The 27,192-nt window shown below is 55.4% G+C and overlaps 3 protein-coding genes and 1 long non-coding RNA gene across 4 annotated transcripts in view; 3 read left to right on the top strand and 1 right to left on the bottom strand.

The window, feature by feature from the left end:
* LOC145529707 (uncharacterized) overlaps positions 1-27,192 on the bottom strand; it is a 1,704,434-nt gene that overhangs the window by 788,800 nt on the left and 888,442 nt on the right. Inside the window, exons 114-116 of the long non-coding RNA XR_014071296.1 lie at positions 21,356-21,467; positions 13,713-13,824; positions 6,069-6,180 (exon numbers count right to left, since the gene is read on the bottom strand). This is a non-coding gene — a long non-coding RNA (uncharacterized LOC145529707). The remainder of the gene's footprint in view (positions 1-6,068; positions 6,181-13,712; positions 13,825-21,355; positions 21,468-27,192) is intronic.
* Positions 2,220-4,024, top strand: LOC145529664 (uncharacterized). The gene is made up of 3 exons (XM_081550263.1): positions 2,220-2,412; positions 2,812-3,124; positions 3,375-4,024. The coding sequence occupies exons 1-3, from the start codon at positions 2,278-2,280 to the stop codon at positions 4,001-4,003; spliced, it is 1,077 nt and encodes a 358-aa protein (XP_081406389.1). The 5' UTR covers positions 2,220-2,277; the 3' UTR covers positions 4,004-4,024.
* LOC145529569 (uncharacterized) lies at positions 14,250-19,312 on the top strand. Its single transcript, XM_081550154.1, has 3 exons — positions 14,250-17,700; positions 18,100-18,412; positions 18,663-19,312. The coding sequence occupies exons 1-3, from the start codon at positions 17,464-17,466 to the stop codon at positions 19,289-19,291; spliced, it is 1,179 nt and encodes a 392-aa protein (XP_081406280.1). The 5' UTR covers positions 14,250-17,463; the 3' UTR covers positions 19,292-19,312.
* On the top strand, positions 25,150-26,965 carry LOC145529646 (uncharacterized). The gene is made up of 3 exons (XM_081550244.1): positions 25,150-25,342; positions 25,742-26,054; positions 26,305-26,965. Exons 1-3 carry the CDS (start codon positions 25,208-25,210, stop codon positions 26,931-26,933), a joined length of 1,077 nt encoding a protein of 358 aa, XP_081406370.1. The 5' UTR covers positions 25,150-25,207; the 3' UTR covers positions 26,934-26,965.

Here is a 27,192-nt window from a genome sequence, read left to right as displayed (position 1 = left end):
CTGGATGAGGCCTCTGTTTCCCGGTGGCTCTGAGAGATGGACAGGGAGGAAGGGGAAGAGAAATCACTTGCATTTCTAATACTCACAGCAAAGTCTTCCAATGAGAAGGGAATTATCACCCCCACTGACAATGCCATTCACTGAAGTGATACCCACGAGTCCATCTAACCCAGAAGGGAAGGAAGGACCTGTTCTCACAAAACGGCGAGAGATGGAAGAAGGAAGATCAAGCCCACACCAATCACTGGAAAGAGAAGCTGTGCTCAGGGCTTGAAAGAATTCCTATTGGGAAAATGATGTCACAGCCCCACAAGGCAATCCACAGCTTGGACGCTATTCCTCCCAAAATGCCAATGCATTGTCGCACCGAACAAAGAATTGCAATAGGGGTTACGGAAACAGAAAAGAGCCTAAATTGTCAATACAATCCGACGAAAAAGCCCCGATACGGACATCCAAGGTTGTGTGAAAGGAAATTAGACGACCAAACTAGGATCCTCAGGAGAGTATCGGAGAAGGCGATGGCGACCCACGCCAGTACTCTTGCCTGGAAAATGCCCTGGACGGAGGAGCCTGGTAGGCTGCAGGCCATGGGGTCGCGCAGAGTCAGACACGACTGAAGTGACTTAGCCGCAGCGGCAGCAGCAGGACAGTATGCTATTGGGAATACAACAACACACACAGATCCAGATCGATGGAATAAAGTTGAGGGTCCAGAAACAAACCCCGGCATCCATGGTCAACTCATCTCTGACACAGAAGGGGAGAATATCCAAATGGGAACAAGAAAGCCTCTTCAATAAATGGCCATGGGAAAACCAGACAGCTACATCTGAAGAACGCTATTGGTTTTGATGTCACACCACCTCAATATCGGGGAAAAACCTCACCCTAAAGACTGATGTCATGAGATAGCTAGAAAGAAGCGTAGGTCAAAGGCTCCTTAACATCAGAGTCTCCTTGCCATTTGCTGGGCGGAGGTAGAAATGGGTCTCTTCAAGTAAGGGAAAGAGGGAAACGAAGTACACCAATGGGTTTCCATCCAATGGAACCTCTTCACAACAGAGAAGCTAAGCATTCACAGATGCAAAAGATAGGAAACGGAACATGAGAGACTCCTTGCAAGTGGTGTATCTGAGAAGGGGTTCATATGGAAAGAGACAAAGAATGCACAGCACTCAGATTCCAAGAAACACCACCACCACCCTTGACCCTTCCCCCATGACCAACTCCGACCTAAAGCCTTTCTCTCCCTCTAACCCATCCCTAAAACATAACCCTCATCTAATCATATACATGTGCATTCCTAGCATCCATCCATCCACACACGAGAGAGAAAGAGGAAGACACAGACTGAATCGAGAAAGGAAAAGAGAGGGACACAGCCAGAGAGAGACTCGGAACCAAAGAGAGGAAAGGAGTCGACGGTCCAGACTTTTCATCAATCTGTCTCGAAGGTAGAACCAATGACAGCGCCCATCCACCCCAGAAGGGGGAAAAGGACGGAAGGTTTGGAGAGGAAAAGACAAGAACGCAGGGAGCCATTAGAAGATCAGCCACCCGCAGAAGCCGAGCTGGGACACTTGAACAGAATCTCAATGGAAACAGAGGACCAGAAAGTTGGCTACTCTTTTCTATAAGAGAGGGAGACCTTCGAGTCTTCCTTTCGGGCCTCCAACTTGGATGCGGGGTCTCAAAACAGTCAGGAGGGGCAGTGCCTTTTCCTGGGTACCACGGCACATCCAGGCCTCGTTCTGCCCCATTCTGTGCTGTGTCAGCCCTGGATGGAGTCTTTCTTTCTGAAGTCTCAGCGCACAAGCTCCACGTGATATCGGCCCCAGGTGGAGAGGCATGGAGCCGCTCGTAGGCCGACAGACCTAGGAAACAGATGGGAGAATGACCCCCACTCTGCAGATGGAGAGACTGGGGAAACCCTGAGGGGCATATGCTTGTCCAGGGCCACACCACTTATGAGAAGAAGGAGCCTGGTCTGAGAGCAGCGGGGTCCTCGGAGCTCAGGCCCTGGCTGCACCCAGGCCTCCCCAGGGCTGTGGGCTGGGCTGTGTGGCTGTCACTGTGCCTGCACATGGCCTAAGGGGGGTGGTCGAGCAGTCAGAAACCCAGAGACTCCCTTGGGAAGTTTTGGGGAAGGGACCTCGGCACGAACCCCAGGAAATGATGTCACCTGCCGGCAACAGAACCCAACAGAACCCGCAACCCGGGTATCCAGGCCTCCAGAGCGGAGAGGAGCCCCCAGCCAGATCTCTTGCTGCCAGGATGTTCTGCTGTTTGCCCCTGCCCAGAGGCCGGGGCCTCAGGAGAGCTCACAGGCAGTGTGCGTGGGCACCCTGTCGACGTTGGCTCAGGGCACCCCCGAGAGGCCTCTGGCCCTCTGCCCGGAGAAACAGAAAGGTAACACGGGGAGCCCCAGGCCGGGCCAGGCCACCTCTCCCATGCCACCCGGAAACACCGGGTCCTTTGCCTGTGTGTGTGGATGCGGGTTTCTCGGGGTGTGTCTCCCTCAAGGAAGCCCAGGCGGATGTGGGGTCAGAAGCCTGCGGACAAGTTGTGTCCACACCCCAGGGGAGAGCAGGCTGGCTGGGATGGGGAGAGTGCGGGCAGCGCCGGCCGCCCAGGCTGACCTCACACCCTCAGGTGGGTCTCTTTCCTCCCGGGTGGGGATCTGAGCAGACACACGTCTCTGACCCTTCTGGGAAGAGAAGTTCGAGCAGGCAGAAGCAGCGGCTCCACTGGCCAGGCCCAGCTCGGAAAACTCCCAGCACGGCTGGCTGACGGTCACTGTCGTTGCAGAGCTTCCCACGTGATGAGGCCGAGGACGGGGACACCCCGTCCACCTCCCGGAGGGAGGGGTCGGAGCACCACCCCCCCGCCCGTGAGGCCCAGTGCAGGCTCCAGGTGAGCGTGCCCACGGAGGCATCAGCCCCACCGGGGGCGAAGCGGAGGCGGGGAAGGCCTGCTGCCGAGACGCCGCCCAGGATACACCCGGCGGCCCAGTCTGAGGCTGCCACGGAGCTCAGCACACCCGGCTCCGACCCAGAGTCCCGAGAACCCCGGCCTCTGAGGCAGCAGGAGGACCTGGAGCCCAGCACGCCAGAGCACAGAGGTGAGGACGCTGGGGCTGGTGCACGGGAGTGTGTGGGGAGGGGGTGCTGAGCTACACAGGGACGAGTCCCCGAAAGATGCTGCTGGGCCTGCAGCAAGCGCTGGCCTCACACCCCCACCCCCATCTTGCACACTTCAGTCCCAAAAGACATCCGACCCTGGGTATTCTTTGGGAATCTCTTGGAAGCTTTCTGTCCCGGGATACGCACATGCCAAGGCTGGCCTGTGGGCAAACTTTGCTTCTCCCCCAGCTCTAGCACTGGCCTCCAACTGGAACCAGGCTCCACTTCCCAGACCTGTGCCTACAGAGGTGGTGGCTCCAGGTGCAGGACCCAGGGATCCACCGAGGGTAGATGGAGAACCGAGACTTGCCCTCGCAGAGACACCAGGCCAGCTGGGTACTGGCCAGCACACCGGGCAGATCGGATCTCCGTGCCTGCAGGACCCCCAGCCCCAGGCACTGATGTCCCACCCCCTCAGCCAGAACCTCCACCTCCACGTGCACCTGTACCTGCTCGGGCTTTGGCAGGAGAACCCGAGGCAGAGGAGGAGTCACCGCCTCGGCAGGGAGAGCCTGCCCTGGCTCCCGCGCAACACCCAGACGCCGACGATGACTCACCCGCCCCTGCAGGAAGAACGAGCCCCCGCTCTGGACAGAGACCCAGAGCCCTTGCCGGAAACACCATGTCCAGGGGAGCGGTCGGCTCTGCCGCCTCCATCCCTGTCTGCTCACCGTGGACGCCGGCAACTCGGTCTGCCCCCAGGGGACATGGAGTTCCTTTCCCCTGAACTGCTTTGCATTTGGTTTGTTTCCACCTTTCTGGTGATGTTTTACTTTTTGTATGGTTTCGTCTATTTTTGTTGGTTAAGTTGGGATTAGTAAACTTTTTCATCATTGTTGCAATTTGGGAACACTGTTGTGTAACTCTGGTGATACTGTGTTACCATCACCACTCTGTAGTTTCAGACCCGTTCGATCTTTATGCCCCACCCGCCAACAAAGCCTGGATTCAAGGCAAGCACGCCCTGTTCATCCCTCCCCCCGATCCTGACCACAATTTCATCTTTTCTTTCTGCATTCCTTCCTATATTCTTGGTGTCCCCAATCAATGACTCTCAGTGAGATGACTGAAGGAGTTTTTTTCGGACTCTCCACCTACTGTAAGACTCCATTGGAGAGTTCTCATTTTTATGTCATTTGAACTAGCCTTTGATAGCTGAAAGGACGGTGTACGTCCTTTCAAGATATCATGTGCCAAACGAAGCCCTTTTGGCAAATGCCATCATTATCTCCAGGCAGGCATTGCTGTTTGAAGGGTGACATCTCAGCCAGAAGGCAGAGGCTGAGCTCCTCTTGTTGCACCAGCTCCCAAAAGAAGCCAAGAAAGGGAGCTGGAACAACAAACCACCCCAACGCCCAGGAAAGCGTTCTTCACGACAGAAGGCTAGCAAATGACCCAACAACCTTGTGGCCCAGAACCCCTCTAGAAAAATCACTGTTCCATACAAAAGAGAAACACATGGGAAGTTCCAAGGAGAGGCAATGCCCATGGCCAGTGTACTTTAGAGACGGCCTGACTGCTCCGGGGAAAACACGCACCGACGGAACCCCTTGGGAAACAGCAGTGAGAGTCCTCACCGTCGTAAGGGTTTCCTCTGGGGACAACCTGCCCTGGGCACCACATGAGGGAGCAGACCGGCTTCTCTTCCTCTGCCCCCACACCATTCACTCATGAAGGCAGCTCAGGTGTTCTCATGCCCTGCCTGCCTGCCTGCCTGCCTGGCTCATCCGTGAGCTGTGACCACCTCCAAGGCAGGACTCCACCTTCTCCTCTCTGTGTACCGTGAATCTGCACACAGTGGGCTTTCAGAACCTTAGGAGACTTGAGCCATTCCCACTCGAGCCAGAACCCTCCCCAGGAAGGAAAACAGCTGTGGAGTCATTTTGGCCCCAGCACTGGTTCCCAAACCCTGGCGGCTCCTACAGCCTCTACGGTGTGAAGAGGGAGGTCCCTTTTGACAGAGCTTTCCGGCTGTCAGATCGAAGCTGTTGTTTCACTGTCAGCTGTGTCTCTGCCGTTGCAGCCAGGTGGGCCACGCTGCTCCAAAGGAGCTCACAAGCTGAGTTGCAAGGGAGGTATTGAGAGGACAGGGATGGCTACAACGTGCTGCAAACTGAGTGAGGGTCCCCACAATCCTCAGCAAAGGTCTGTGGTGTGCAAGTGGGGAGTAGAGGGCCCCCAAGTTCCAAAGGAAGGGAGGTACTCGGGAGATAAAGCCCTTGGCTGCTGTGGTAGCAGCTGCAGATGGCAGCTCGTCCACAGTGCACTTCGAATGAGGTCATATGAGCGGGACTCTGGAAATGGCTCCGAAATCCAGAGAAAGGGGTCAGGGTATGTGGGAATCTGGCGGGGGTCGGGGGTGGATGAAGGAAGGTGTCCTTCCTCTCTCCAGTGCAATTTGGTTTGGTGAGTCTCAAAGCTACCAGATGGCACTTCCCAAGTCAGGCCCCCGCAGGAATCAGGGTGGGCTGCGTGCCTCGGCCCCTGCCACAGGGACAAGCCACACCAGTGGCCTCCCTGAGCTCAAATGGCCGGATCTGGGGGTTCCGCCTGGGTGCACACCTCCTTGCTGTGGCCAAGTTCCCCCCTTCTCTGAGCACCAGCTTCATCATCCTCTCGAATGAGGACATCGATTGCTACCTTGGCACGTTACTCTCTTCATCCTGTGAAGACTCATTAGGCTTATCCTACAATTACTAGCTGGCCCGAAGAGATATCTCCTGAATCCAGATTAAGCTGGAGTCTCCCAGGCTCATCTGGCATGTCTTCCCTGAAGTCTGCCAAAACCCACACCCTTGCATTTCCAGGGACTCCCCTGAGCCGGCTGGGCAGAAAACCCAGCATGGTTCAAACAAGCTGACAGACAAGCGGGAGAGGACTCACGGGCAGACGGCCTCCGTCAGGTCTCGGGTGGAGCTCTGGGACCACAGCAGCAACGGGCCATCCCAGCCCCTGGGCTCAGCAGCGCCCTCATTCTCAGGCCGGCGGCTCTGCCCTGAGGGGAGCAGGAAGGTCACCAACTGCCGCAGGTGGACCTCAGGCCCCTCCCACTGCTGGAGCCTGACCTCCCCCGGCCCCACCCCTTCCCCTACCCCAGCAGGACGAGAGCTCGTCTTCCCCTGGCTTCCAACGTGAGGCCCGGCCCTGGGCCCCGATTGGGCACTGCCCCAGTCCGGAGCCAATCACAGTGGCCAGGGAGGTGGAACGCACCGATTGGCCAGGGCCAGGTCATGTGACCATGCTCCCCAGGAAACTCAAATATTACCAAGATTCCCTAACAAACCAATGAACAAAATTATCCAGTAAAGGCAAACCGTACTTTTTAATGAGGCCGATGTCACAGAAAAAAAAAAAAAAATGCTTCCCAATGAACTGCTCAAGGAAGCTACTAAATAAACTTTCAGAAAAGTTAAGTAGTTTTTTTTTTTTTTTAATAGGGTGACGGAGAGCTATACCTTTCCCATCTATGTGAATTTAGGTTTAAACTAGATTTCCCTTGGCTATTATATACGACAAAAAAACCCCACATCACCCCCTTTCACTCCCCCCACCCCCCAAAAGTGTTTTAGTCTATTGAGTTTTTGTGTCCTCAGTTGTGTCTGATTCACGGCAACTCACGAACTCTACACAGCCAGGCTCTTCCGTCCATGGAATTCAGGGCAATTTTTTTCTGTCACAGGAAATGCCCACCCTGGGTGATCCAAAGGCAAGGGCTCAGAGGCTCCTGAGAGTCTAACTCCTTTCAGCCGAGCACAGAGCTGGCTCCTCACTGGGATGCCTGTGGCCTGGGGCTCCCAGAGGGGAGAGCAGCACTCGCCCCACCGTGTGGTCACTGCTGGAAGTGCAGGCTGCTCCTCACTCCCCCTTGACAGTGTCCCTGAGGGCAGAACAGTGGGAATCTACTCAAGGTGGAAATGCAAACTCCCATGCAACCAAACTTCCCACAAGGTCTCCAAAACCACTCAGGAACAGGGAATTGGAAACTGCAGGGCATGACATGAATGGAGATGGAGACTTGACACCTTACACCGAGTTCACTTCCAGTTATCCCTAGACAAAGTTTCCATGAAAACTTGTCACAAATCTAGAAGAACAATGAGCAGAAACCGGACACGTGCTTTGAGTCTTCACACACAAAACTAAAAGGCAGTCCACAAAACAACCCAGAGAATACAGTGGACTTTGCAAAATCAAAGATATCTACTGTGGGAAAGACCTCATTACAAAAGCAAAAGACAGGTCATACATCGCGAGACGAATGAGTGGAAACACAAAGCTTCTCAAGGATGTGTCTCCAAACAGACAAAGAACACCAACACAACAAGCCTGTGAAAACTAGGGAAAGGTCTGAAGGGACACCAGACTGAGGAAGACACACACAGAGTATCCCGGATGATGTCCAGCACGGAGGGCCTGAAGAAACAACAGTCTAGTTGCACTCCCTCAGGCCTGTGTGACCCTGGATGAGGCCTCTGTTTCCCGGTGGCTCTGAGAGATGGACAGGGAGGAAGGGGAAGAGAAATCACTTGCATTTCTAATACTCACAGCAAAGTCTTCCAATGAGAAGGGAATTATCACCCCCACTGACAATGCCATTCACTGAAGTGATACCCACGAGTCCATCTAACCCAGAAGGGAAGGAAGGACCTGTTCTCACAAAACGGCGAGAGATGGAAGAAGGAAGATCAAGCCCACACCAATCACTGGAAAGAGAAGCTGTGCTCAGGGCTTGAAAGAATTCCTATTGGGAAAATGATGTCACAGCCCCACAAGGCAATCCACAGCTTGGACGCTATTCCTCCCAAAATGCCAATGCATTGTCGCACCGAACAAAGAATTGCAAAAGGGGTTACGGAAACAGAAAAGAGCCTAAATTGTCAATACAATCCGACGAAAAAGCCCCGATACGGACATCCAAGGTTGTGTGAAAGGAAATTAGACGACCAAACTAGGATCCTCAGGAGAGTATCGGAGAAGGCGATGGCGACCCACGCCAGTACTCTTGCCTGGAAAATGCCCTGGACGGAGGAGCCTGGTAGGCTGCAGGCCATGGGGTCGCGCAGAGTCAGACACGACTGAAGTGACTTAGCCGCAGCGGCAGCAGCAGGACAGTATGCTATTGGGAATACAACAACACACACAGATCCAGATCGATGGAATAAAGTTGAGGGTCCAGAAACAAACCCCGGCATCCATGGTCAACTCATCTCTGACACAGAAGGGGAGAATATCCAAATGCGAACAAGAAAGCCTCTTCAATAAATGGCCATGGGAAAACCAGACAGCTACATCTGAAGAACGCTATTGGTTTTGATGTCACACCACCTCAATATCGGGGAAAAACCTCACCCTAAAGACTGATGTCATGAGATAGCTAGAAAGAAGCGTAGGTCAAAGGCTCCTTAACATCAGAGTCTCCTTGCCATTTGCTGGGCGGAGGTAGAAATGGGTCTCTTCAAGTAAGGGAAAGAGGGAAACGAAGTACACCAATGGGTTTCCATCCAATGGAACCTCTTCACAACAGAGAAGCTAAGCATTCACAGATGCAAAAGATAGGAAACGGAACATGAGAGACTCCTTGCAAGTGGTGTATCTGAGAAGGGGTTCATATGGAAAGAGACGAAGAATGCACAGCACTCAGATTCCAAGAAACACCACCACCACCCTTGACCCTTCCCCCATGACCAACTCCGACCTAAAGCCTTTCTGTCCCTCTAACCCATCCCTAAAACATAACCCTCATCTAATCATATACATGTGCATTCCTAGCATCCATCCATCCACACACGAGAGAGAAAGAGGAAGACACAGACTGAATCGAGAAAGGAAAAGAGAGGGACACAGCCAGAGAGAGACTCGGAACCAAAGAGAGGAAAGGAGTCGACGGTCCAGACTTTTCATCAATCTGTCTCGAAGGTAGAAGCAATGACAGTGCCCATCCACCCCAGAAGGGGGAAAAGGACGGAAGGTTTGGAGAGGAAAAGACAAGAACGCAGGGAGCCATTAGAAGCTCAGCCACCCGCAGAAGCCGAGCTGGGACACTTGAACAGAATCTCAATGGAAACAGAGGACCAGAAAGTTGGCTACTCTTTTCTATAAGAGAGGGAGACCTTCGAGTCTTCCTTTCGGGCCTCCAACTTGGATGCGGGGTCTCAAAACAGTCAGGAGGGGCAGTGCCTTTTCCTGGGTACCACGGCGCATCCAGGCCTCGTTCTGCCCCATTCTGTGCTGTGTCAGCCCTGGATGGAGTCTTTCTTTCTGAAGTCTCAGCGCACAAGCTCCACGTGATATCGGCCCCAGGTGGAGAGGCATGGAGCCGCTCGTAGGCCGACAGACCTAGGAAACAGATGGGAGAATGACCCCCACTCTGCAGATGGAGAGACTGGGGAAACCCTGAGGGGCATATGCTTGTCCAGGGCCACACCACTTATGAGAAGAAGGAGCCTGGTCTGAGAGCAGCGGGGTCCTCGGAGCTCAGGCCCTGGCTGCACCCAGGCCTCCCCAGGGCTGTGGGCTGGGCTGTGTGGCTGTCACTGTGCCTGCACATGGCCTAAGGGGGGTGGTCGAGCAGTCAGAAACCCAGAGACTCCCTTGGGAAGTTTTGGGGAAGGGACCTCGGCACGAACCCCAGGAAATGATGTCACCTGCCGGCAACAGAACCCAACAGAACCCGCAACCCGGGTATCCAGGCCTCCAGAGCGGAGAGGAGCCCCCAGCCAGATCTCTTGCTGCCAGGATGTTCTGCTGTTTGCCCCTGCCCAGAGGCCGGGGCCTCAGGAGAGCTCACAGGCAGTGTGCGTGGGCACCCTGTCGACGTTGGCTCAGGGCACCCCCGAGAGGCCTCTGGCCCTCTGCCCGGAGAAACAGAAAGGTAACACGGGGAGCCCCAGGCCGGGCCAGGCCACCTCTCCCATGCCACCCGGAAACACCGGGTCCTTTGCCTGTGTGTGTGGATGCGGGTTTCTCGGGGTGTGTCTCCCTCAAGGAAGCCCAGGCGGATGTGGGGTCAGAAGCCTGCGGACAAGTTGTGTCCACACCCCAGGGGAGAGCAGGCTGGCTGGGATGGGGAGAGTGCGGGCAGCGCCGGCCGCCCAGGCTGACCTCACACCCTCAGGTGGGTCTCTTTCCTCCCGGGTGGGGATCTGAGCAGACACACGTCTCTGACCCTTCTGGGAAGAGAAGTTCGAGCAGGCAGAAGCAGCGGCTCCACTGGCCAGGCCCAGCTCGGAAAACTCCCAGCACGGCTGGCTGACGGTCACTGTCGTTGCAGAGCTTCCCACGTGATGAGGCCGAGGACGGGGACACCCCGTCCACCTCCCGGAGGGAGGGGTCGGAGCACCACCCCCCCGCCCGTGAGGCCCAGTGCAGGCTCCAGGTGAGCGTGCCCACGGAGGCATCAGCCCCACCGGGGGCGAAGCGGAGGCGGGGAAGGCCTGCTGCCGAGACGCCGCCCAGGATACACCCGGCGGCCCAGTCTGAGGCTGCCACGGAGCTCAGCACACCCGGCTCCGACCCAGAGTCCCGAGAACCCCGGCCTCTGAGGCAGCAGGAGGACCTGGAGCCCAGCACGCCAGAGCACAGAGGTGAGGACGCTGGGGCTGGTGCACGGGAGTGTGTGGGGAGGGGGTGCTGAGCTACACAGGGACGAGTCCCCGAAAGATGCTGCTGGGCCTGCAGCAAGCGCTGGCCTCACACCCCCACCCCCATCTTGCACACTTCAGTCCCAAAAGACATCCGACCCTGGGTATTCTTTGGGAATCTCTTGGAAGCTTTCTGTCCCGGGATACGCACATGCCAAGGCTGGCCTGTGGGCAAACTTTGCTTCTCCCCCAGCTCTAGCACTGGCCTCCAACTGGAACCAGGCTCCACTTCCCAGACCTGTGCCTACAGAGGTGGTGGCTCCAGGTGCAGGACCCAGGGATCCACCGAGGGTAGATGGAGAACCGAGACTTGCCCTCGCAGAGACACCAGGCCAGCTGGGTACTGGCCAGCACACCGGGCAGATCGGATCTCCGTGCCTGCAGGACCCCCAGCCCCAGGCACTGATGTCCCACCCCCTCAGCCAGAACCTCCACCTCCACGTGCACCTGTACCTGCTCGGGCTTTGGCAGGAGAACCCGAGGCAGAGGAGGAGTCACCGCCTCGGCAGGGAGAGCCTGCCCTGGCTCCCGCACAACACCCAGACGCCGACGATGACTCACCCGCCCCTGCAGGAAGAACGAGCCCCCGCTCTGGACAGAGACCCAGAGCCCTTGCCGGAAACACCATGTCCAGGGGAGCGGTCGGCTCTGCCGCCTCCATCCCTGTCTGCTCACCGTGGACGCCGGCAACTCGGTCTGCCCCCAGGGGACATGGAGTTCCTTTCCCCTGAACTGCTTTGCATTTGGTTTGTTTCCACCTTTCTGGTGATGTTTTACTTTTTGTATGGTTTCGTCTATTTTTGTTGGTTAAGTTGGGATTAGTAAACTTTTTCATCATTGTTGCAATTTGGGAACACTGTTGTGTAACTCTGGTGATACTGTGTTACCATCACCACTCTGTAGTTTCAGACCCGTTCGATCTTTATGCCCCACCCGCCAACAAAGCCTGGATTCAAGGCAAGCACGCCCTGTTCATCCCTCCCCCCGATCCTGACCACAATTTCATCTTTTCTTTCTGCATTCCTTCCTATATTCTTGGTGTCCCCAATCAATGACTCTCAGTGAGATGACTGAAGGAGTTTTTTTCGGACTCTCCACCTACTGTAAGACTCCATTGGAGAGTTCTCATTTTTATGTCATTTGAACTAGCCTTTGATAGCTGAAAGGACGGTGTACGTCCTTTCAAGATATCATGTGCCAAACGAAGCCCTTTTGGCAAATGCCATCATTATCTCCAGGCAGGCATTGCTGTTTGAAGGGTGACATCTCAGCCAGAAGGCAGAGGCTGAGCTCCTCTTGTTGCACCAGCTCCCAAAAGAAGCCAAGAAAGGGAGCTGGAACAACAAACCACCCCAACGCCCAGGAAAGCGTTCTTCACGACAGAAGGCTAGCAAATGACCCAACAACCTTGTGGCCCAGAACCCCTCTAGAAAAATCACTGTTCCATACAAAAGAGAAACACATGGGAAGTTCCAAGGAGAGGCAATGCCCATGGCCAGTGTACTTTAGAGACGGCCTGACCGCTCCGGGGAAGACACGCACCGACGGAACCCCTTGGGAAACAGCAGTGAGAGTCCTCACCGTCGTAAGGGTTTCCTCTGGGGACAACCTGCCCTGGGCACCACATGAGGGAGCAGACCGGCTTCTCTTCCTCTGCCCCCACACCATTCACTCATGAAGGCAGCTCAGGTGTTCTCATGCCCTGCCTGCCTGCCTGCCTGCCTGGCTCATCCGTGAGCTGTGACCACCTCCAAGGCAGGACTCCACCTTCTCCTCTCTGTGTACCGTGAATCTGCACACAGTGGGCTTTCAGAACCTTAGGAGACTTGAGCCATTCCCACTCGAGCCAGAACCCTCCCCAGGAAGGAAAACAGCTGTGGAGTCATTTTGGCCCCAGCACTGGTTCCCAAACCCTGGCGGCTCCTACAGCCTCTACGGTGTGAAGAGGGAGGTCCCTTTTGACAGAGCTTTCCGGCTGTCAGATCGAAGCTGTTGTTTCACTGTCAGCTGTGTCTCTGCCGTTGCAGCCAGGTGGGCCACGCTGCTCCAAAGGAGCTCACAAGCTGAGTTGCAAGGGAGGTATTGAGAGGACAGGGATGGCTACAACGTGCTGCAAACTGAGTGAGGGTCCCCACAATCCTCAGCAAAGGTCTGTGGTGTGCAAGTGGGGAGTAGAGGGCCCCCAAGTTCCAAAGGAAGGGAGGTACTCGGGAGATAAAGCCCTTGGCTGCTGTGGTAGCAGCTGCAGATGGCAGCTCGTCCACAGTGCACTTCGAATGAGGTCATATGAGCGGGACTCTGGAAATGGCTCCGAAATCCAGAGAAAGGGGTCAGGGTATGTGGGAATCTGGCGGGGGTCGGGGGTGGATGAAGGAAGGTGTCCTTCCTCTCTCCAGTGCAATTTGGTTTGGTGAGTCTCAAAGCTACCAGATGGCACTTCCCAAGTCAGGCCCCCGCAGGAATCAGGGTGGGCTGCGTGCCTCGGCCCCTGCCACAGGGACAAGCCACACCAGTGGCCTCCCTGAGCTCAAATGGCCGGATCTGGGGGTTCCGCCTGGGTGCACACCTCCTTGCTGTGGCCAAGTTCCCCCCTTCTCTGAGCACCAGCTTCATCATCCTCTCGAATGAGGACATCGATTGCTACCTTGGCACGTTACTCTCTTCATCCTGTGAAGACTCATTAGGCTTATCCTACAATTACTAGCTGGCCCGAAGAGATATCTCCTGAATCCAGATTAAGCTGGAGTCTCCCAGGCTCATCTGGCATGTCTTCCCTGAAGTCTGCCAAAACCCACACCCTTGCATTTCCAGGGACTCCCCTGAGCCGGCTGGGCAGAAAACCCAGCATGGTTCAAACAAGCTGACAGACAAGCGGGAGAGGACTCACGGGCAGACGGCCTCCGTCAGGTCTCGGGTGGAGCTCTGGGACCACAGCAGCAACGGGCCATCCCAGCCCCTGGGCTCAGCAGCGCCCTCATTCTCAGGCCGGCGGCTCTGCCCTGAGGGGAGCAGGAAGGTCACCAACTGCCGCAGGTGGACCTCAGGCCCCTCCCACTGCTGGAGCCTGACCTCCCCCGGCCCCACCCCTTCCCCTACCCCAGCAGGACGAGAGCTCGTCTTCCCCTGGCTTCCAACGTGAGGCCCGGCCCTGGGCCCCGATTGGGCACTGCCCCAGTCCGGAGCCAATCACAGTGGCCAGGGAGGTGGAACGCACCGATTGGCCAGGGCCAGGTCATGTGACCATGCTCCCCAGGAAACTCAAATATTACCAAGATTCCCTAACAAACCAATGAACAAAATTATCCAGTAAAGGCAAACCGTACTTTTTAATGAGGCCGATGTCACAGAAAAAAAAAAAAAAATGCTTCCCAATGAACTGCTCAAGGAAGCTACTAAATAAACTTTCAGAAAAGTTAAGTAGTTTTTTTTTTTTTTTAATAGGGTGACGGAGAGCTATACCTTTCCCATCTATGTGAATTTAGGTTTAAACTAGATTTCCCTTGGCTATTATATACGACAAAAAAACCCCACATCACCCCCTTTCACTCCCCCCACCCCCCAAAAGTGTTTTAGTCTATTGAGTTTTTGTGTCCTCAGTTGTGTCTGATTCACGGCAACTCACGAACTCTACACAGCCAGGCTCTTCCGTCCATGGAATTCAGGGCAATTTTTTTCTGTCACAGTAAATGCCCACCCTGGGTGATCCAAAGGCAAGGGCTCAGAGGCTCCTGAGAGTCTAACTCCTTTCAGCCGAGCACAGAGCTGGCTCCTCACTGGGATGCCTGTGGCCTGGGGCTCCCAGAGGGGAGAGCAGCACTCGCCCCACCGTGTGGTCACTGCTGGAAGTGCAGGCTGCTCCTCACTCCCCCTTGACAGTGTCCCTGAGGGCAGAACAGTGGGAATCTACTCAAGGTGGAAATGCAAACTCCCATGCAACCAAACTTCCCACAAGGTCTCCAAAACCACTCAGGAACAGGGAATTGGAAACTGCAGGGCATGACATGAATGGAGATGGAGACTTGACACCTTACACCGAGTTCACTTCCAGTTATCCCTAGACAAAGTTTCCATGAAAACTTGTCACAAATCTAGAAGAACAATGAGCAGAAACCGGACACGTGCTTTGAGTCTTCACACACAAAACTAAAAGGCAGTCCACAAAACAACCCAGAGAATACAGTGGACTTTGCAAAATCAAAGATATCTACTGTGGGAAAGACCTCATTACAAAAGCAAAAGACAGGTCATACATCGCGAGACGAATGAGTGGAAACACAAAGCTTCTCAAGGATGTGTCTCCAAACAGACAAAGAACACCAACACAACAAGCCTGTGAAAACTAGGGAAAGGTCTGAAGGGACACCAGACTGAGGAAGACACACACAGAGTATCCCGGATGATGTCCAGCACGGAGGGCCTGAAGAAACAACAGTCTAGTTGCACTCCCTCAGGCCTGTGTGACCCTGGATGAGGCCTCTGTTTCCCGGTGGCTCTGAGAGATGGACAGGGAGGAAGGGGAAGAGAAATCACTTGCATTTCTAATACTCACAGCAAAGTCTTCCAATGAGAAGGGAATTATCACCCCCACTGACAATGCCATTCACTGAAGTGATACCCACGAGTCCATCTAACCCAGAAGGGAAGGAAGGACCTGTTCTCACAAAACGGCGAGAGATGGAAGAAGGAAGATCAAGCCCACACCAATCACTGGAAAGAGAAGCTGTGCTCAGGGCTTGAAAGAATTCCTATTGGGAAAATGATGTCACAGCCCCACAAGGCAATCCACAGCTTGGACGCTATTCCTCCCAAAATGCCAATGCATTGTCGCACCGAACAAAGAATTGCAAAAGGGGTTACGGAAACAGAAAAGAGCCTAAATTGTCAATACAATCCGACGAAAAAGCCCCGATACGGACATCCAAGGTTGTGTGAAAGGAAATTAGACGACCAAACTAGGATCCTCAGGAGAGTATCGGAGAAGGCGATGGCGACCCACGCCAGTACTCTTGCCTGGAAAATGCCCTGGACGGAGGAGCCTGGTAGGCTGCAGGCCATGGGGTCGCGCAGAGTCAGACACGACTGAAGTGACTTAGCCGCAGCGGCAGCAGCAGGACAGTATGCTATTGGGAATACAACAACACACACAGATCCAGATCGATGGAATAAAGTTGAGGGTCCAGAAACAAACCCCGGCATCCATGGTCAACTCATCTCTGACACAGAAGGGGAGAATATCCAAATGCGAACAAGAAAGCCTCTTCAATAAATGGCCATGGGAAAACCAGACAGCTACATCTGAAGAACGCTATTGGTTTTGATGTCACACCACCTCAATATCGGGGAAAAACCTCACCCTAAAGACTGATGTCATGAGATAGCTAGAAAGAAGCGTAGGTCAAAGGCTCCTTAACATCAGAGTCTCCTTGCCATTTGCTGGGCGGAGGTAGAAATGGGTCTCTTCAAGTAAGGGAAAGAGGGAAACGAAGTACACCAATGGGTTTCCATCCAATGGAACCTCTTCACAACAGAGAAGCTAAGCATTCACAGATGCAAAAGATAGGAAACGGAACATGAGAGACTCCTTGCAAGTGGTGTATCTGAGAAGGGGTTCATATGGAAAGAGACGAAGAATGCACAGCACTCAGATTCCAAGAAACACCACCACCACCCTTGACCCTTCCCCCATGACCAACTCCGACCTAAAGCCTTTCTGTCCCTCTAACCCATCCCTAAAACATAACCCTCATCTAATCATATACATGTGCATTCCTAGCATCCATCCATCCACACACGAGAGAGAAAGAGGAAGACACAGACTGAATCGAGAAAGGAAAAGAGAGGGACACAGCCAGAGAGAGACTCGGAACCAAAGAGAGGAAAGGAGTCGACGGTCCAGACTTTTCATCAATCTGTCTCGAAGGTAGAAGCAATGACAGTGCCCATCCACCCCAGAAGGGGGAAAAGGACGGAAGGTTTGGAGAGGAAAAGACAAGAACGCAGGGAGCCATTAGAAGCTCAGCCACCCGCAGAAGCCGAGCTGGGACACTTGAACAGAATCTCAATGGAAACAGAGGACCAGAAAGTTGGCTACTCTTTTCTATAAGAGAGGGAGACCTTCGAGTCTTCCTTTCGGGCCTCCAACTTGGATGCGGGGTCTCAAAACAGTCAGGAGGGGCAGTGCCTTTTCCTGGGTACCACGGCGCATCCAGGCCTCGTTCTGCCCCATTCTGTGCTGTGTCAGCCCTGGATGGAGTCTTTCTTTCTGAAGTCTCAGCGCACAAGCTCCACGTGATATCGGCCCCAGGTGGAGAGGCATGGAGCCGCTCGTAGGCCGACAGACCTAGGAAACAGATGGGAGAATGACCCCCACTCTGCAGATGGAGAGACTGGGGAAACCCTGAGGGGCATATGCTTGTCCAGGGCCACACCACTTATGAGAAGAAGGAGCCTGGTCTGAGAGCAGCGGGGTCCTCGGAGCTCAGGCCCTGGCTGCACCCAGGCCTCCCCAGGGCTGTGGGCTGGGCTGTGTGGCTGTCACTGTGCCTGCACATGGCCTAAGGGGGGTGGTCGAGCAGTCAGAAACCCAGAGACTCCCTTGGGAAGTTTTGGGGAAGGGACCTCGGCACGAACCCCAGGAAATGATGTCACCTGCCGGCAACAGAACCCAACAGAACCCGCAACCCGGGTATCCAGGCCTCCAGAGCGGAGAGGAGCCCCCAGCCAGATCTCTTGCTGCCAGGATGTTCTGCTGTTTGCCCCTGCCCAGAGGCCGGGGCCTCAGGAGAGCTCACAGGCAGTGTGCGTGGGCACCCTGTCGACGTTGGCTCAGGGCACCCCCGAGAGGCCTCTGGCCCTCTGCCCGGAGAAACAGAAAGGTAACACGGGGAGCCCCAGGCCGGGCCAGGCCACCTCTCCCATGCCACCCGGAAACACCGGGTCCTTTGCCTGTGTGTGTGGATGCGGGTTTCTCGGGGTGTGTCTCCCTCAAGGAAGCCCAGGCGGATGTGGGGTCAGAAGCCTGCGGACAAGTTGTGTCCACACCCCAGGGGAGAGCAGGCTGGCTGGGATGGGGAGAGTGCGGGCAGCGCCGGCCGCCCAGGCTGACCTCACACCCTCAGGTGGGTCTCTTTCCTCCCGGGTGGGGATCTGAGCAGACACACGTCTCTGACCCTTCTGGGAAGAGAAGTTCGAGCAGGCAGAAGCAGCGGCTCCACTGGCCAGGCCCAGCTCGGAAAACTCCCAGCACGGCTGGCTGACGGTCACTGTCGTTGCAGAGCTTCCCACGTGATGAGGCCGAGGACGGGGACACCCCGTCCACCTCCCGGAGGGAGGGGTCGGAGCACCACCCCCCCGCCCGTGAGGCCCAGTGCAGGCTCCAGGTGAGCGTGCCCACGGAGGCATCAGCCCCACCGGGGGCGAAGCGGAGGCGGGGAAGGCCTGCTGCCGAGACGCCGCCCAGGATACACCCGGCGGCCCAGTCTGAGGCTGCCACGGAGCTCAGCACACCCGGCTCCGACCCAGAGTCCCGAGAACCCCGGCCTCTGAGGCAGCAGGAGGACCTGGAGCCCAGCACGCCAGAGCACAGAGGTGAGGACGCTGGGGCTGGTGCACGGGAGTGTGTGGGGAGGGGGTGCTGAGCTACACAGGGACGAGTCCCCGAAAGATGCTGCTGGGCCTGCAGCAAGCGCTGGCCTCACACCCCCACCCCCATCTTGCACACTTCAGTCCCAAAAGACATCCGACCCTGGGTATTCTTTGGGAATCTCTTGGAAGCTTTCTGTCCCGGGATACGCACATGCCAAGGCTGGCCTGTGGGCAAACTTTGCTTCTCCCCCAGCTCTAGCACTGGCCTCCAACTGGAACCAGGCTCCACTTCCCAGACCTGTGCCTACAGAGGTGGTGGCTCCAGGTGCAGGACCCAGGGATCCACCGAGGGTAGATGGAGAACCGAGACTTGCCCTCGCAGAGACACCAGGCCAGCTGGGTACTGGCCAGCACACCGGGCAGATCGGATCTCCGTGCCTGCAGGACCCCCAGCCCCAGGCACTGATGTCCCACCCCCTCAGCCAGAACCTCCACCTCCACGTGCACCTGTACCTGCTCGGGCTTTGGCAGGAGAACCCGAGGCAGAGGAGGAGTCACCGCCTCGGCAGGGAGAGCCTGCCCTGGCTCCCGCGCAACACCCAGACGCCGACGATGACTCACCCGCCCCTGCAGGAAGAACGAGCCCCCGCTCTGGACAGAGACCCAGAGCCCTTGCCGGAAACACCATGTCCAGGGGAGCGGTCGGCTCTGCCGCCTCCATCCCTGTCTGCTCACCGTGGACGCCGGCAACTCGGTCTGCCCCCAGGGGACATGGAGTTCCTTTCCCCTGAACTGCTTTGCATTTGGTTTGTTTCCACCTTTCTGGTGATGTTTTACTTTTTGTATGGTTTCGTCTATTTTTGTTGGTTAAGTTGGGATTAGTAAACTTTTTCATCATTGTTGCAATTTGGGAACACTGTTGTGTAACTCTGGTGATACTGTGTTACCATCACCACTCTGTAGTTTCAGACCCGTTCGATCTTTATGCCCCACCCGCCAACAAAGCCTGGATTCAAGGCAAGCACGCCCTGTTCATCCCTCCCCCCGATCCTGACCACAATTTCATCTTTTCTTTCTGCATTCCTTCCTATATTCTTGGTGTCCCCAATCAATGACTCTCAGTGAAATGACTGAAGGAGTTTTTTGCGGACTCTCCACCTACTGTAAGACTCCATTGGAGAGTTCTCATTTTTATGTCATTTGAACTAGCCTTTGATAGCTGAAAGGACGGTGTACGTCCTTTCAAGATATCATGTGCCAAACGAAGCCCTTTTGGCAAATGCCATCATTATCTCCAGGCAGGCATTGCTGTTTGAAGGGTGACATCTCAGCCAGAAGGCAGAGGCTGAGCTCCTCTTGTTGCACCAGCTCCCAAAAGAAGCCAAGAAAGGGAGCTGGAACAACAAACCACCCCAACGCCCAGGAAAGCGTTCTTCACGACAGAAGGCTAGCAAATGACCCAACAACCTTGTGGCCCAGAATCCCTCTAGAAAAATCACTGTTCCATACAAAAGAGAAACACATGGGAAGTTCCAAGGAGAGGCAATGCCCATGGCCAGTGTACTTTAGAGACGGCCTGACCGCTCCGGGGAAGACACGCACCGACGGAACCCCTTGGGAAACAGCAGTGAGAGTCCTCACCGTCGTAAGGGTTTCCTCTGGGGACAACCTGCCCTGGGCACCACATGAGGGAGCAGACCGGCTTCTCTTCCTCTGCCCCCACACCATTCACTCATGAAGGCAGCTCAGGTGTTCTCATGCCCTGCCTGCCTGCCTGCCTGCCTGGCTCATCCGTGAGCTGTGACCACCTCCAAGGCAGGACTCCACCTTCTCCTCTCTGTGTACCGTGAATCTGCACACAGTGGGCTTTCAGAACCTTAGGAGACTTGAGCCATTCCCACTCGAGCCAGAACCCTCCCCAGGAAGGAAAACAGCTGTGGAGTCATTTTGGCCCCAGCACTGGTTCCCAAACCCTGCGGCTCCTACAGCCTCTACGGTGTGAAGAGGGAGGTCCCTTTTGACAGAGCTTTCCGGCTTTCAGATCGAAGCTGTTGTTTCACTGTCAGCTGTGTCTCTGCCGTTGCAGCCAGGTGGGCCACGCTGCTCCAAAGGAGCTCACAAGCTGAGTTGCAAGGGAGGTATTGAGAGGACAGGGATGGCTACAACGTGCTGCAAACTGAGTGAGGGTCCCCACAATCCTCAGCAAAGGTCTGTGGTGTGCAAGTGGGGAGTAGAGGGCCCCCAAGTTCCAAAGGAAGGGAGGTACTCGGGAGATAAAGCCCTTGGCTGCTGTGGTAGCAGCTGCAGATGGCAGCTCGTCCACAGTGCACTTCGAATGAGGTCATATGAGCGGGACTCTGGAAATGGCTCCGAAATCCAGAGAAAGGGGTCAGGGTATGTGGGAATCCGGCGGGGGTCGGGGGTGGATGAAGGAAGGTGTCCTTCCTCTCTCCAGTGCAATTTGGTTTGGTGAGTCTCAAAGCTACCAGATGGCACTTCCCAAGTCAGGCCCCCGCAGGAATCAGGGTGGGCTGCGTGCCTCGGCCCCTGCCACAGGGACAAGCCACACCAGTGGCCTCCCTGAGCTCAAATGGCCGGATCTGGGGGTTCCGCCTGGGTGCACACCTCCTTGCTGTGGCCAAGTTCCCCCCTTCTCTGAGCACCAGCTTCATCATCCTCTCGAATGAGGACATCGATTGCTACCTTGGCACGTTACTCTCTTCATCCTGTGAAGACTCATTAGGCTTATCCTACAATTACTAGCTGGCCCGAAGAGATATCTCCTGAATCCAGATTAAGCTGGAGTCTCCCAGGCTCATCTGGCATGTCTTCCCTGAAGTCTGCCAAAACCCACACCCTTGCATTTCCAGGGACTCCCCTGAGCCGGCTGGGCAGAAAACCCAGCATGGTTCAAACAAGCTGACAGACAAGCGGGAGAGGACTCACGGGCAGACGGCCTCCGTCAGGTCTCGGGTGGAGCTCTGGGACCACAGCAGCAACGGGCCATCCCAGCCCCTGGGCTCAGCAGCGCCCTCATTCTCAGGCCGGCGGCTCTGCCCTGAGGGGAGCAGGAAGGTCACCAACTGCCGCAGGTGGACCTCAGGCCCCTCCCACTGCTGGAGCCTGACCTCCCCCGGCCCCACCCCTTCCCCTACCCCAGCAGGACGAGAGCTCGTCTTCCCCTGGCTTCCAACGTGAGGCCCGGCCCTGGGCCCCGATTGGGCACTGCCCCAGTCCGGAGCCAATCACAGTGGCCAGGGAGGTGGAACGCACCGATTGGCCAGGGCCAGGTCATGTGACCATGCTCCCCAGGAAACTCAAATATTACCAAGATTCCCTAACAAACCAATGAACAAAATTATCCAGTAAAGGCAAACCGTACTTTTTAATGAGGCCGATGTCACAGAAAAAAAAAAAAAATGCTTCCCAATGAACTGCTCAAGGAAGCTACTAAATAAACTTTCAGAAAAGTTAAGTAGTTTTTTTTTTTTTTTAATAGGGTGACGGAGAGCTATACCTTTCCCATCTATGTGAATTTAGGTTTAAACTAGATTTCCCTTGGCTATTATATACGACAAAAAAACCCCACATCACCCCCTTTCACTCCCCCCACCCCCCAAAAGTGTTTTAGTCTATTGAGTTTTTGTGTCCTCAGTTGTGTCTGATTCACGGCAACTCACGAACTCTACACAGCCAGGCTCTTCCGTCCATGGAATTCAGGGCAATTTTTTTCTGTCACAGTAAATGCCCACCCTGGGTGATCCAAAGGCAAGGGCTCAGAGGCTCCTGAGAGTCTAACTCCTTTCAGCCGAGCACAGAGCTGGCTCCTCACTGGGATGCCTGTGGCCTGGGGCTCCCAGAGGGGAGAGCAGCACTCGCCCCACCGTGTGGTCACTGCTGGAAGTGCAGGCTGCTCCTCACTCCCCCTTGACAGTGTCCCTGAGGGCAGAACAGTGGGAATCTACTCAAGGTGGAAATGCAAACTCCCATGCAACCAAACTTCCCACAAGGTCTCCAAAACCACTCAGGAACAGGGAATTGGAAACTGCAGGGCATGACATGAATGGAGATGGAGACTTGACACCTTACACCGAGTTCACTTCCAGTTATCCCTAGACAAAGTTTCCATGAAAACTTGTCACAAATCTAGAAGAACAATGAGCAGAAACCGGACACGTGCTTTGAGTCTTCACACACAAAACTAAAAGGCAGTCCACAAAACAACCCAGAGAATACAGTGGACTTTGCAAAATCAAAGATATCTACTGTGGGAAAGACCTCATTACAAAAGCAAAAGACAGGTCATACATCGCGAGACGAATGAGTGGAAACACAAAGCTTCTCAAGGATGTGTCTCCAAACAGACAAAGAACACCAACACAACAAGCCTGTGAAAACTAGGGAAAGGTCTGAAGGGACACCAGACTGAGGAAGACACACACAGAGTATCCCGGATGATGTCCAGCACGGAGGGCCTGAAGAAACAACAGTCTAGTTGCACTCGCTCAGGCCTGTGTGACCCTGGATGAGGCCTCTGTTTCCCGGTGGCTCTGAGAGATGGACAGGGAGGAAGGGGAAGAGAAATCACTTGCATTTCTAATACTCACAGCAAAGTCTTCCAATGAGAAGGGAATTATCACCCCCACTGACAATGTCATTCACTGAAGTGATACCCACGAGTCCATCTAACCCAGAAGGGAAGGAAGGACCTGTTCTCACAAAACGGCGAGAGATGGAAGAAGGAAGATCAAGCCCACACCAATCACTGGAAAGAGAAGCTGTGCTCAGGGCTTGAAAGAATTCCTATTGGGAAAATGATGTCACAGCCCCACAAGGCAATCCACAGCTTGGACGCTATTCCTCCCAAAATGCCAATGCATTGTCGCACCGAACAAAGAATTGCAAAAGGGGTTACGGAAACAGAAAAGAGCCTAAATTGTCAATACAATCCGACGAAAAAGCCCCGATACGGACATCCAAGGTTGTGTGAAAGGAAATTAGACGACCAAACTAGGATCCTCAGGAGAGTATCGGAGAAGGCGATGGCGACCCACGCCAGTACTCTTGCCTGGAAAATGCCCTGGACGGAGGAGCCTGGTAGGCTGCAGGCCATGGGGTCGCGCAGAGTCAGACACGACTGAAGTGACTTAGCCGCAGCGGCAGCAGCAGGACAGTATGCTATTGGGAATACAACAACACACACAGATCCAGATCGATGGAATAAAGTTGAGGGTCCAGAAACAAACCCCGGCATCCATGGTCAACTCATCTCTGACACAGAAGGGGAGAATATCCAAATGCGAACAGGAAAGCCTCTTCAATAAATGGCCATGGGAAAACCAGACAGCTACATCTGAAGAACGCTATTGGTTTTGATGTCACACCACCTCAATATCGGGGAAAAACCTCACCCTAAAGACTGATGTCATGAGATAGCTAGAAAGAAGCGTAGGTCAAAGGCTCCTTAACATCAGAGTCTCCTTGCCATTTGCTGGGCGGAGGTAGAAATGGGTCTCTTCAAGTAAGGGAAAGAGGGAAACGAAGTACACCAATGGGTTTCCATCCAATGGAACCTCTTCACAACAGAGAAGCTAAGCATTCACAGATGCAAAAGATAGGAAACGGAACATGAGAGACTCCTTGCAAGTGGTGTATCTGAGAAGGGGTTCATATGGAAAGAGACGAAGAATGCACAGCACTCAGATTCCAAGAAACACCACCACCACCCTTGACCCTTCCCCCATGACCAACTCCGACCTAAAGCCTTTCTGTCCCTCTAACCCATCCCTAAAACATAACCCTCATCTAATCATATACATGTGCATTCCTAGCATCCATCCATCCACACACGAGAGAGAAAGAGGAAGACACAGACTGAATCGAGAAAGGAAAAGAGAGGGACACAGCCAGAGAGAGACTCGGAACCAAAGAGAGGAAAGGAGTCGACGGTCCAGACTTTTCATCAATCTGTCTCGAAGGTAGAAGCAATGACAGTGCCCATCCACCCCAGAAGGGGGAAAAGGACGGAAGGTTTGGAGAGGAAAAGACAAGAACGCAGGGAGCCATTAGAAGCTCAGCCACCCGCAGAAGCCGAGCTGGGACACTTGAACAGAATCTCAATGGAAACAGAGGACCAGAAAGTTGGCTACTCTTTTCTATAAGAGAGGGAGACCTTCGAGTCTTCCTTTCGGGCCTCCAACTTGGATGCGGGGTCTCAAAACAGTCAGGAGGGGCAGTGCCTTTTCCTGGGTACCACGGCGCATCCAGGCCTCGTTCTGCCCCATTCTGTGCTGTGTCAGCCCTGGATGGAGTCTTTCTTTCTGAAGTCTCAGCGCACAAGCTCCACGTGATATCGGCCCCAGGTGGAGAGGCATGGAGCCGCTCGTAGGCCGACAGACCTAGGAAACAGATGGGAGAATGACCCCCACTCTGCAGATGGAGAGACTGGGGAAACCCTGAGGGGCATATGCTTGTCCAGGGCCACACCACTTATGAGAAGAAGGAGCCTGGTCTGAGAGCAGCGGGGTCCTCGGAGCTCAGGCCCTGGCTGCACCCAGGCCTCCCCAGGGCTGTGGGCTGGGCTGTGTGGCTGTCACTGTGCCTGCACATGGCCTAAGGGGGGTGGTCGAGCAGTCAGAAACCCAGAGACTCCCTTGGGAAGTTTTGGGGAAGGGACCTCGGCACGAACCCCAGGAAATGATGTCACCTGCCGGCAACAGAACCCAACAGAACCCGCAACCCGGGTATCCAGGCCTCCAGAGCGGAGAGGAGCCCCCAGCCAGATCTCTTGCTGCCAGGATGTTCTGCTGTTTGCCCCTGCCCAGAGGCCGGGGCCTCAGGAGAGCTCACAGGCAGTGTGCGTGGGCACCCTGTCGACGTTGGCTCAGGGCACCCCCGAGAGGCCTCTGGCCCTCTGCCCGGAGAAACAGAAAGGTAACACGGGGAGCCCCAGGCCGGGCCAGGCCACCTCTCCCATGCCACCCGGAAACACCGGGTCCTTTGCCTGTGTGTGTGGATGCGGGTTTCTCGGGGTGTGTCTCCCTCAAGGAAGCCCAGGCGGATGTGGGGTCAGAAGCCTGCGGACAAGTTGTGTCCACACCCCAGGGGAGAGCAGGCTGGCTGGGATGGGGAGAGTGCGGGCAGCGCCGGCCGCCCAGGCTGACCTCACACCCTCAGGTGGGTCTCTTTCCTCCCGGGTGGGGATCTGAGCAGACACACGTCTCTGACCCTTCTGGGAAGAGAAGTTCGAGCAGGCAGAAGCAGCGGCTCCACTGGCCAGGCCCAGCTCGGAAAACTCCCAGCACGGCTGGCTGACGGTCACTGTCGTTGCAGAGCTTCCCACGTGATGAGGCCGAGGACGGGGACACCCCGTCCACCTCCCGGAGGGAGGGGTCGGAGCACCACCCCCCCGCCCGTGAGGCCCAGTGCAGGCTCCAGGTGAGCGTGCCCACGGAGGCATCAGCCCCACCGGGGGCGAAGCGGAGGCGGGGAAGGCCTGCTGCCGAGACGCCGCCCAGGATACACCCGGCGGCCCAGTCTGAGGCTGCCACGGAGCTCAGCACACCCGGCTCCGACCCAGAGTCCCGAGAACCCCGGCCTCTGAGGCAGCAGGAGGACCTGGAGCCCAGCACGCCAGAGCACAGAGGTGAGGACGCTGGGGCTGGTGCACGGGAGTGTGTGGGGAGGGGGTGCTGAGCTACACAGGGACGAGTCCCCGAAAGATGCTGCTGGGCCTGCAGCAAGCGCTGGCCTCACACCCCCACCCCCATCTTGCACACTTCAGTCCCAAAAGACATCCGACCCTGGGTATTCTTTGGGAATCTCTTGGAAGCTTTCTGTCCCGGGATACGCACATGCCAAGGCTGGCCTGTGGGCAAACTTTGCTTCTCCCCCAGCTCTAGCACTGGCCTCCAACTGGAACCAGGCTCCACTTCCCAGACCTGTGCCTACAGAGGTGGTGGCTCCAGGTGCAGGACCCAGGGATCCACCGAGGGTAGATGGAGAACCGAGACTTGCCCTCGCAGAGACACCAGGCCAGCTGGGTACTGGCCAGCACACCGGGCAGATCGGATCTCCGTGCCTGCAGGACCCCCAGCCCCAGGCACTGATGTCCCACCCCCTCAGCCAGAACCTCCACCTCCACGTGCACCTGTACCTGCTCGGGCTTTGGCAGGAGAACCCGAGGCAGAGGAGGAGTCACCGCCTCGGCAGGGAGAGCCTGCCCTGGCTCCCGCGCAACACCCAGACGCCGACGATGACTCACCCGCCCCTGCAGGAAGAACGAGCCCCCGCTCTGGACAGAGACCCAGAGCCCTTGCCGGAAACACCATGTCCAGGGGAGCGGTCGGCTCTGCCGCCTCCATCCCTGTCTGCTCACCGTGGACGCCGGCAACTCGGTCTGCCCCCAGGGGACATGGAGTTCCTTTCCCCTGAACTGCTTTGCATTTGGTTTGTTTCCACCTTTCTGGTGATGTTTTACTTTTTGTATGGTTTCGTCTATTTTTGTTGGTTAAGTTGGGATTAGTAAACTTTTTCATCATTGTTGCAATTTGGGAACACTGTTGTGTAACTCTGGTGATACTGTGTTACCATCACCACTCTGTAGTTTCAGACCCGTTCGATCTTTATGCCCCACCCGCCAACAAAGCCTGGATTCAAGGCAAGCACGCCCTGTTCATCCCTCCCCCCGATCCTGACCACAATTTCATCTTTTCTTTCTGCATTCCTTCCTATATTCTTGGTGTCCCCAATCAATGACTCTCAGTGAAATGACTGAAGGAGTT

This window comes from Giraffa tippelskirchi, chromosome 12, assembly GCF_054371585.1.
Source record: "Giraffa tippelskirchi isolate mGirTip1 chromosome 12, T2T-mGirTip1v1.2.pri, whole genome shotgun sequence".
NCBI classification, from domain to species: Eukaryota; Metazoa; Chordata; class Mammalia; order Artiodactyla; family Giraffidae; genus Giraffa; species Giraffa tippelskirchi.
The sequence above is the reverse complement of the archived record's forward strand: the minus strand, read 5'-3'. Positions and strand labels throughout refer to the sequence as shown.